An 11,050-nucleotide genomic window follows, 5' to 3' on the forward strand; every position below is an offset into this window, starting at 1 on the left:
CAGCCGAGTGGACGTCACTGTTACCATGCTTTTCTTTTACGTAATATTTATTTGAATAACAATGTGATATAAACGAGTGTCTTGTTTTTTAAAAATAAATTCAAAGTATATCAAACAAAGCTTTAATGTTGGGGTTCAGTGGCGCCCCCGTGCGACATTCATTGCAATGACAAGAGTGAAAGTGCTAGAAATTGTAGCGATATTACTGCCTGATTTATTTAAATTTACCCTTCCACGTGTTTTTATTATTGTTCAATTTTACTCCTGGATAATCTATTTTTTACAAAACATAAATAAAACATTGAAATATCACAGAACGTGACGTCCAAGGAGCTCCTTTGTAAAAAGTACAGGAAGTGACGTAAATTCACGCATGCGTGGATCGATCGTGTCGTGAATTTATATACATTTTTAAAAAGTGTGAAACATTTGCTCTCATAAACAAAAGTCTCTTTCTTAAAGTGAAATCCAAACCCTGAAATTGTGTTAATGATTTCAATTTATTCATTCAGTCTTGGAAGATTTGTACAAAATAGAAAAACACATTATTATATTGGAATATATTAAGTCGTTTTAAAAAAGCGCATTCAAGCACAAGTTTATCATTTAATTATTTACATTTTATTTTAATCTTATTGGAATGGTCTCTCATATTTACTTTTACTTTCTTTAACGGGTATTGTTTGTAAGAGGATTGGATTTAATGTGATGTTTTTTATATTGCTGAGTAAAATATTGAAAAAACATTGACTCATATTGTATTGAAAGTACCTTAATGTGTCTAAACATTGTTTATGTGTGTTTAATTGTTCAATAACAAAATACAATAAATACTCAGAAGTAGAACTGGCTAGCAATTAAACTCTTATATTAACATAAATAATGTTTAAGTTTTATTACATGACATTATACAAATATGTATATTAAGTATAATTTGAATAGTTGGCGAGTAAACAAAATGCATTTGCCATACCTAATTGTATCATATCAATTATAACTCAACCCCACACTTTACAACATAATAATCATTATAATGTAATAAGATATGTAACAATGTGTGTTCAGGATCTAAATTAATTCATGGAAAATAAAGAGTTAAACAATTAATATTTTTTTGTGAGGTGGCATCTTTTTCACCTGGAAACTTAAATCCTTAAGTGTGCAAATAAAGTCTTACGTATTACTTGTATTACATTTGAATAGAACCTTATTGAGCATATTAACAAGATTATGTTAGAAAATGTGCCGAGTATGAAAAATGTCATTTTGAATTTGTGTACAGGATGTAGAATGACTATGATCTCGACCCAACATGGCTGACGGAAACCAAAATGTAGTAGGCCTAGTGGTTAGAGATTAGTTTTAACATTTAGCGCTCAGATTTAGATTCAGCTGTGATGAGGTAGCGACTTGTCCAGGGTCTACCCCGCCTTGGATGGATGGATGGATTTAAATTCAGATTTAAGATTTATGTTTAGATTTAACATGAAGCGCTCTCATTTAGATAGAGATGTACATTTAAAATTTAGATTTACATTTAGACTTAGATTGAAAATTTAGCACTAACATTTAGATAATTTAGTTTTAAGATCTAGGTTTAGATTTAAGATTTAGATTTAGTTTTAACATTTAACGCTCATGTTTACAAACCCAGTTTCCATATGAGTTGGGAAATGGTGTTAGATGTAAATATAAACAGAATACAATGATTTGAAAATCATTTTCAAGCCATATTCAGTTGAATATGCTACAAAGACAACATATTTGGTGTTCAAACTGATAAACTTTATTTTTTTGCAAATAATCATTAACTTTAGAATTTGATGCCAGCAACACGTGACAAAGAAGTTGGGAAAGGTGGCAATAAATACTGATAAAGTTGAAGAATGCTCATCACATTACTTTTTATTCATGTATGTATGTAGAAGTGTCTGGTTGCATCAGCTCCGCTGCTTTAATGTCTTTCATGTCCTTTGTGTTCTTTGATGTTTGATGTTTCCCTCCACATGTAAGAGGGATGTGTACTGTGTGTGCTATGGCTATGAGTTGTTTTTTTCCCCTTTGGCCTCAGTCTGGACGCCCTCTCCAGAGGCCCAGGCTTAGACCCATTTATTTTATTGTATTTCATTTTATTTTATTTTAATCTTTAATTTTTTTCTCCCATTCCCCCCCACTTTTTTATAAAGGGTGCCGGAAGTCGGCAGACCCGTCAGTGATCCTGTTCTGTCTCCCTGTAATGTTTGTCTGATCTTGAACGGGATTGTGCTGAAAATTTTTTATTTTCCTGAAGGAACTCTCCTGAGGGAATAAATAAAGTACTATCTATCTATCCATCTATCTATCTATCTATCTATCTATCTATCTATCTATCTATCCATCTATCTATCTGTCCGTCCGTCCGTCCGTCCGTCCGTCTGTCTGTCTGTCTCTCTGTCTATCAAACACTTATTTGGAACACCCCACAGGTGTGCAAGCTAATTGGGAACAAGTGGCTGCCATGATTGGGTATAAAAACAGCTTCCCAAAAAATGCTCAGTCTTTCACAAGAAAGGATGGGGCGAGGTACACCCCTTTGTCCACAACTGCGTGAGCAAATAGTCAAACAGTTTAAGAACAACATTTCTCAAAGTGCAATTAAAAAAATTCAGGGATTTCAACATCTACGCTCCATAATATCATCAAAAGGTTCAGAGAATGTGGAGAAATCACTCCACGTAAGCGGCATGGCCGGAAACCAACATTGAATGACCGTGACCTTCGATCCCTCAGATGGCACTGTATCAAAAACCGACATCAAGCTCTAAAGGATATCACCACATGGGCTCAGGAACACTTCAGAAAACCACTGTCACTAAACACAGTTTGTCGCTACATCTGTAAGTGCAAGTTAAAGCTCTACTATGCAAAGCGAAAGCCATTTATCAACAACATCCAGAAATGCCACCGGCTTCTCTGGGCCTGAGATCATCTAAGATGGACTGATGCAGAGTGGAAAAGTGTTCTGTGGTGTGATAAGTCCACATTTCAAATTGTTTTCGGAAATATTCAACATCGTGTCATCCGGACCAAAAGGGAAGCGAACCATCCAGACTGTTATCGAAGCAAAGTTGAAAAGCCAGCTTCTGTGAAGGTATGGGGGTGCATTAGTGCCCAAGACATGGGTAACTTACACATCTGTGAAGGTACCATTAATATTGAACGGTACATACAGGTTTCAGAACATATACTGCCATTTAAGCGCCGTCTTTTTCATGGACGCCCCTGCTTATTTCAGCAAGACAATACCAAGCCACATTCAGCATGTGTTACAACAGTGTGGCTACTCAGTGGCCTACAGGTTAGAGTGTTCGCCCTGAGATGGGTAGGTCGTGAGTTCAAACCCCGGCCAAGTCATACCAAAGACTATAAAAATGGGACCGTTTACCTCCCTGCTTGGCACTCAGCATTAAGGGTTGGAATTGGGGGTTAAATCACCAAAAATGATTCCCGGGCGCGGCACCGCTGCTGCCCACTGCTCTCCTCACCTCCCAGGGGGTGATCAAGAGTGATGGGTCAAATGCAGAGAATAATTTCACCACACCTAGTGTGTGTGTGACAGTCATTGGTACTTTAACTTTACTTTACTTTAGCAGGTATGTTAAAACCAGACATGGACTGTAGTTGAAATAAACATTGTTGAAACATATTGTTACATTCTACAATAATGTTGTGTACAAATAATCATGAAAGGTACATTACATCATTGTTATCCTGTCATCACAAATGTTCTAAGTGTCATGGATTATCTACTAATAGGTTATATCAATTGACAGTTATTTGTTTACTAAACAGTACCAATTAACAGTTATATTACTCGGCAGATGATTTTAAATGACACAATTTTATTCTTTTTTTCAGTCCCCAAAACTCAACACTGGAGTGGAATCCGTGGAACATGATCATCATCAAAAAATATTGTTTTTCATGAGACACACAAATCATTGTGATGAATGCAATACCTGGAGATGGCAAGATGTTGAAAATCTTCAAAATCATCCTAAATGTTGAACTTTTACACAAACAGAATAAATATTACATGCATTAAAACTCAAACACTACACAAGTTAAACCTCTAAAAGGATTTTTTTTTATTCAGATTGTGTTTTCTATGATCTTATATAGTTACACAGCCAGCAAAACAGGTAGAATATGCACTATTGACTTCTTCTCAATAGCAAGCCACAGCTTATGGGGAGCACAGTGAACATTGATGGAAGGCATACACTCGGCCTGAAGGAAACAAAACTGCCTTTCATTGCTGATAGGATTGTAGAACAATTGTTCCGCCTCAAGCACCTGTCGCCGCACATACGGAAGTGCGCCCCTTTGGAAAGGCTTTCCTTCAAATGATTCTAATTACAGCATATCATCGTTTTTACTTCTTTACTTTTTCTTATTTACTGTATTTTCTGTGGAACAAAAAAAAATCATAACTTGAAAGTTTCCATTCTTCCAAAAGCAAAAGAGTTCATTTAAGAAAAAAAACGGAATAGACCACTTAAAATATTTTTTAGGATGTTGTTTTGCAATTGAAGACAATACCTGTTCGTTCTGTGATAGGGAAACAAAATAAACAGTTTATTTTATGAATGTATGCAAAGTAAATGTTCATTATTGGATTTTGCCTTACACTCCGAAATTTGATTGATATTGATATTGTTTTTGGGATGTTAAAAAAACAAAACAGAAAAAGTAACAAATGTTTAAAACACAAAAATTGGATTTTTTAAAAAATCCAAAATGTAATTTCTAAAAACAAAACCATCCTTCCACAGACAATTTAGTCATTTTCTTTCACTTTCACATTGCATAAAGGTCTGGGGACATACATATAAAACAATCACAACACAATCATCATATTACAAAAGAGAGTAAAAAAGATAATGAATAAAATGGATTATAGAGACCCAACAAATGATTCATAAAGTCACACATTTTAAAATTGTATAAAAGACAACTGTTCAAATGATGTATAAAGTAAATAATAATATGCTTCCTGAAGTGGCCCAGAAGATGTTTCAGATGTGAACCAGTACATATGTATATCATATAAAGGTGATAATCTATGGGATTATTAACAATTACAAATAAAAATATGCAACACTTCAATATTTTTTTTCCCAAGATGGCGCTGCTGTAGTGGCTGCTGTTGGCAGGATCTCTGGGCTCTTGTGTCATCCTTTTGTGTTTCTCTCTTCTTTTCACGTGTTATTATATTTTTTTGCCTTTTGGTCCGGGACCCTTTGGGACTGTGTGACAAGGGGTGTCACTTTCGTGACCTTTGCGGTGCTTTTTTTGTGGACTTCTGGATCTGCCTCCCGGGAGCCTTTTGGCCATAGAGACCAGCTGCTGGGTCTCTGCCACACCGGAGTCAGTTTGGAAGGACAGGAGGAGATGCGGATGAAGAGACAGGACTGCGGAGCTAGCTCTGAGTGCCGGGACGGACAAGCTTTACAGTGTCTTGGCTGAAGGAGCCGGTGTCGGACACCTCAGTCTCCTTGCACACATCCTCACTCATCCATGCGGACTGGACACTGGCCGAGAGTTGGTTGGCGGCTCTCTTGGTTGCTTTGTTGGGTCTGCTCCCGTCTCTGGCCATGCTCCCTTCACCCCAGCAGACGATGGCGTGGAACACCGCAGAGGCCACCACAGTGTATATGTTTCCTTTACTTTTTATTCATAGCTGTATGTACAAGTGTCTGGTTGTATCCGCTGCTTTAATGTCTTTCATGTCCTTTGTGTTCTTTGATGTTTCCCTCTTACACACATGTGAGAGGGATGTGTACCATGGCTATGAGTTTTTTTTTTTTTTCCCTTGGCCTCAGTCTGGACACCCTCTCCAGGGCCCAGTCTTAGATAGAATTTTTTGTTATTTTATTTTAATCTTCTATTTTTTCCTCCCATTCCCCCCTTGTTTACCTGTATCTCACCTTTTTTGTAAGGGGCGCTGGAAGCCGGCAGACCCGTCAGCGATCCTGTTCTGTCTCCCTGTAATGTTTGTATGATCTTGAATGGGATTGTACGGAAAATGTTTATTTTCCTGAAGGAACTCTCCTGAAGGAATAAATAAAGTACTATCTAATCTATCTAAAACAGAATAAAATAAGTGTAAAATTGTCTGATGAATATATATACACACATAAAATGTTTATTGTATTTAAAAGGTATTTTACTGTTTACTCTCACCTTTTCAAATTAGTTTGTTTCAATTTTAATAAAAGTACACAATGTTGCATATTAATGCATGTAATGGACTGAAAAAAAAAGAGTGTATAAATATAGAAGCATGTTAACAAGATTGTTAGACAAACAACAATGTCACACATGTTATATGTGCTGATGTTGTTAGAAAGTCAAAATGAAAGTCTGGACAGTTTATTTCAAATCCTGCAGTTTCATTTGCTGCTGCTGTTCTCACCAGCACACTTGTGTTTCTTACACTGCTACTTAGAAGACAATCTTTCACCACACACACTGCAACTCAACACTTTCTCTCCTGGGTGTCTTCTCATGTGTGCTACAAGGCTTGATCGGTCACAAAAGCTTCTGTTGCATATTCAACAGGTATGTGATTTTTCACCAGTGTGTGTTCTCTTGTGTACTTTCAAATATAGACTTTGTGTAAAACATTTACCACAGATTGAACAGGAAAAAGGTTTTTCACCAGTGTGTGTTCTCATGTGTCTTTTCAAACTCTGACTTTCTGTAAAACCTTTACCACAGGTTGAACAGGAAAAAGGTTTTTCACCAGTGTGTGTTCTCATGTGTGATTTCAAATGTTGACTTTGTGTAAAACCTTTACCACAGATTGAACAAGAGAAAGGTTTTTCACCAGTGTGTGTTCTCATGTGTTTTACCAAACTTGAACTTTGTGCAAAACCTTTACCACAGAGTGAACAGATAAAAGTTTTTTCTCCAGTGTGTGTTCTCATGTGTACTTTCAGACGACAATGGTATTTAAAAGTTTTGTGACAGTGAGAAGATGTGAAGCGAGTGTTGTCAGTGTGACATGTCTTATCATCTTTAGAGTCTTCATCATCAGTGTCAGGAGAGTGTGACGTTGTGTCCTCACTATCTGATAGTGGAGCTAAGAGCTTGTCTGCTTGTGATCCTCCACAGTGGTCTCCATCAGCTTCTGTTGTCATGTGTTGTGTTGAGCTGCTGCTTGGAGGCTCCCCCCCTCCCCTCTCCTCACTTTCACCTTTCACCTCATCATCTTCACTCTTCATAGGGACACCAGTCACTGGGAACTCCTCCAACCATTTAGGCTGACTGATGCCCTCTTCCTCCTCTTCCTCTTTAATGTACGGTGGCTCTTGGTCCTCCTCTTCCACTTTAAAGTAGAGGGTCAGTGGGTCCTCCTCTCCCTTCTTAATGTGAAGGGTCAGTTTAACATTATGGGTCTGTGGCGTCTCGTCTTCCTCTTTAATGTGGGGGGGCTGTGGTTCCTCTCCTCCCTCTTTAATGTGTTGGGAATGTGGTACCTCTTCTTCCTCAAGTATGTTAGGGGACTGTGGTTCCTCCTCCTGCTCATTGGGAAGATGCGCTTCTTTTAGGTCTGTGAAACAGGAGAAAACAAACATTCTTGAGAAAAGTCCAGCTTTGCTCAGTCACATGAGACATTGCCCTGCACCAACATATGATCTCACAATCTCATCAGTTTCCCCTCACAGCAGTCAGAGTACTTCCAGCTGACACATGAAGAAGACCTCCAGGGGAATGCCTTCCCAGGCTAACATCCAATCCACCTTATTCATATAAAAACATCCTCAAATTAATTCCTGCAATCCATACTAGTGTGCTGTTGTCCCTCTGAATAAGTCATACACACACAGGAAATAATGTACCACATGCCAGCCTCCACGCAGTAGTACTAGTGATGAGCTCCCCCTGCTGGTGGACAATAATTACTGTCATTTTCACATTCATCTTTAGAGACATGTCTGCTCTAAAAACCACTTGAGCACAATCAACATGTTGGCCAAAAACAATGACATCTGTTTTGCTTTCATTTAGATAGTGTCACCACAGTTAAACTGGGAAGAAGTAATCACATTACTGACTACTCCTTCAAAATATAACTTGATTACCTTATTACGGGGCGGCATGGTGTAGTGGGTAGAGCGGCCGTGCCAGAAACCTGAGGGTTGCAGATTCGCTTCCCACCTATTGACATCCAAATCGCTGCCGTCGTGTCCTTGGGCAAGACACTTCACCCTTGCCCCCGGTGCCACGCACACCAGTGAATGAATGATGAATGAATGAATGATTGGTGGTGGTCAGAGGGGCCGTAGGCGCAAACTGGCAGCCACGCTTCCGTCAGTCTACCCCAGGGCAGCTGTGGCTACAGATGTAGCTTACCACCACCTTGTGTGAATGAATGATGGATTCCCACTTCTCTGTGAGCGCTTTGAGTATCTAACAATAGAAAAGCGCGATATAAATCTAATCCATCATTATTATTATTATTATTAATAATAATTGTAAAAAAATATTAATTTAGTGCGTTTCTAGACACTGAAATTGCATTAGTGTGAGAACTGGAAAGGCACCATTCATACAGTCCACGCTTTCAATGTGGTAAGCTACTTTGAAGTAAAATAATACTAATAAGTAGATGAAGCAATTCCTGAAAGAATTGTGTGTGAATGCTCCAATGCTGAAGTTGAACTGAAAGGTTGACAGAATGTAGTATGAATGTAAGAATAGTTTGAATGTTGGAACGATTTGATTTTGTAGAGTTTGAATTTTGGGAAAACCGTGATTTTTTTTAAGTTCTTAAACCAACATGCTTTTTTTGTCCTGACTCAGAGGAATGTTTTGACAGTGGAACGGTTGAAATGGGTTGAACAATGTGAAAGGAGTCATTGCACTAGAGAAGGTTGGAAATAAGGTTAGAAAAATATGAGAATTCCTGGAAATTTGTTGAATGTGGAAAACTGGTTGTTTGAATTTCCAGGCTGAATTTATTGTGTTGAAGGTGGAATGGTTTGAAACATGTGGGAATTGTGGAAAATTGAAAAATGGATAATTAATTTTGAATGGGGAAAATGTCCCTAAAAACGGGGAATTCCAGAAAATCCGGGAATTTCTTTCAATAAGTGTTGAAAGGGAGCACACAATTCCTGAACACACTGAATATTTTGAAGTTGGAACGCTTTGAATCAGATGAAAAATGTGGGAGTTGTGGAACTTTCATTTTATTCCTTTCAATGGGAATTTCATGGAATTTTTGGATTTTCAGGTAAAGCGGGAATTTTTTTGGAAATGCTATAAAATGTGAATGTTCTGAATGAGTTGAAATGGTTGGTGTTGGAATTATTCAAATCAGTTGAGAAATGTTGAAGTCGTAACATACTTAATTGAGAAATGGTTTTATGGAATTCCGTGAATTTTGGGAACACCAGGATTTTTTTCAATTCAAAAAACAAATTTGTTTTCTGTCCTGATGGAAAGGAATGATTTGACGGTGGAACTGTGGAAGTGGGTTAAAAAATGTTGTAATTTCAATTTCCAGAATTAGTGGAATATGTTTGAATCGGTATAAAAATGTGGAAAAGGTGGCATTTTGAAAAATGGCTCATTCATTTTGAATGGGGAAAAATGTCACGGAAAACGTGTAATTCTGGGAATTTTTGGAATTGGTCAAGGGAAAGCCCGTGATTACCAAATAGGCTGAACAGTTTGAGGTTGGCAAGGAGTGAATCGGATGAAACATGTTGAGGTTGTGGAACTTAGAAAAATGTACCATTATTTTCAATGAGAATTTCAGGAAAATTTGGGAATTTTGGGAAAAGCGGAATTCTTTTACAAACCCCGTTTCCATATGAGTTGGGAAATTGTGTTGGATGTAAATATAAACGGAATACATTTTCAACCCATAATCAGTTGAATATGCTACAAAGACAACATATTTGATGTTCAAACTGATAAACTTTTTTTTGCAAATAATCGTTAACTTTAGAATTTGATGCCAGCAACACGTGACCAAGAAGTTGGGAAAGGTGGCAATAAATACTTACAAAGTTGAGGAATGCTCATCAAACACTTATCTGGAACATCCCACAGGTGTGCAGGCTAATTTGGTACAGGTGGGTGCCATGATTGGGTATAAAAGCAGCTTTTGTGAAATGCTAAGTAATTCACAAACAATGATGGGGTGAGGGTCACCAATTTGTAAGCAAAATGTCGAACAGTTTCAGGACAACATTTCTCAACGAGCTATTGCAAGGAATTCAGGGATTTTACCATCTACGGTGCATAAAATCATCAAAAGCAGCTGAATGGTCCATACAGGTTTTGGGGCAACATATGTTGTCATCCAAGCAACGTTATCATGGACGCCCCTGCTTATTTCAGCAAGACAATGCCAAGCCACGTGTTACAACAGCGTGGCTTCGTAGTAAAAGAGTGCGGGTACTTTCCTGGCCCGCCTGCAGTCCAGACCTGTCTTCCATGGAAAATGTGTGACACATTATGAAGCGTAAAATACGACAGCGGAGACCCCGGACTGTTGAATGACTGAAGGTCTACATAAAACAAGAATGGGAAAGAATTCCACTTTCAAAGTTTCAACAAATAGTTTCCTCAGTTCCCAAACGTTTATTAAGTGTTGTTAAAAGAAAATGTGATGAAACACAGTGGTGAACATGCCCTTTCCCAATTACTTTGGCATGTGTTGCAGCCATGAAATTCTAAGTTAATTATTATTTGCAAAAAAAAAATAAGTTTCTCACTGTGAACATGAAATATGTTGTCTTTGCAGTCTATTCAATTGAATTTAAGTTGAAAATAATTAGCAAATCATTGTATTCTCTTTACACTATATTATTCTATTTCATTATATTGTTCATCTGGATAATAAAAACTATTTATTACCGATGTGGGAGAAAACATTTGTACCTGGATCTATAAATATAAAGTTTATGATTTTGAACATCAAACATCTTGTCTTTGTAGTGCATTCAACTGAATATGGGTTGAAAAGGATTTGCAAGTCATTGTATTCTGT

General features: G+C 37.6%; 1 protein-coding gene across 1 annotated transcript; it reads right to left on the reverse strand.

The window, feature by feature from the left end:
- Nucleotides 1-5,945: 5,945 nt before the first annotated feature.
- LOC133547590 (oocyte zinc finger protein XlCOF8.4-like) lies at nt 5,946-7,622 on the reverse strand. Its single transcript, XM_061893200.1, has one exon. It carries the CDS (start codon nt 7,620-7,622, stop codon nt 6,597-6,599), a length of 1,026 nt encoding a protein of 341 aa, XP_061749184.1. The 3' UTR covers nt 5,946-6,596.
- Between the last annotated feature and the right edge of the window lie 3,428 nt (nt 7,623-11,050).

Source organism: Nerophis ophidion, unplaced genomic scaffold (genome assembly GCF_033978795.1).
Source record: "Nerophis ophidion isolate RoL-2023_Sa unplaced genomic scaffold, RoL_Noph_v1.0 HiC_scaffold_131, whole genome shotgun sequence".
NCBI classification, from domain to species: Eukaryota; Metazoa; Chordata; class Actinopteri; order Syngnathiformes; family Syngnathidae; genus Nerophis; species Nerophis ophidion.

Excerpts from the sequence above, each read along its gene's own strand:
- LOC133547590 (XM_061893200.1), bottom strand. The coding sequence starts at position 7,622 with ATGTTTGTTTTCTCCTGTTTCACAGACCTAAAAGAAGCGCATCTTCCC.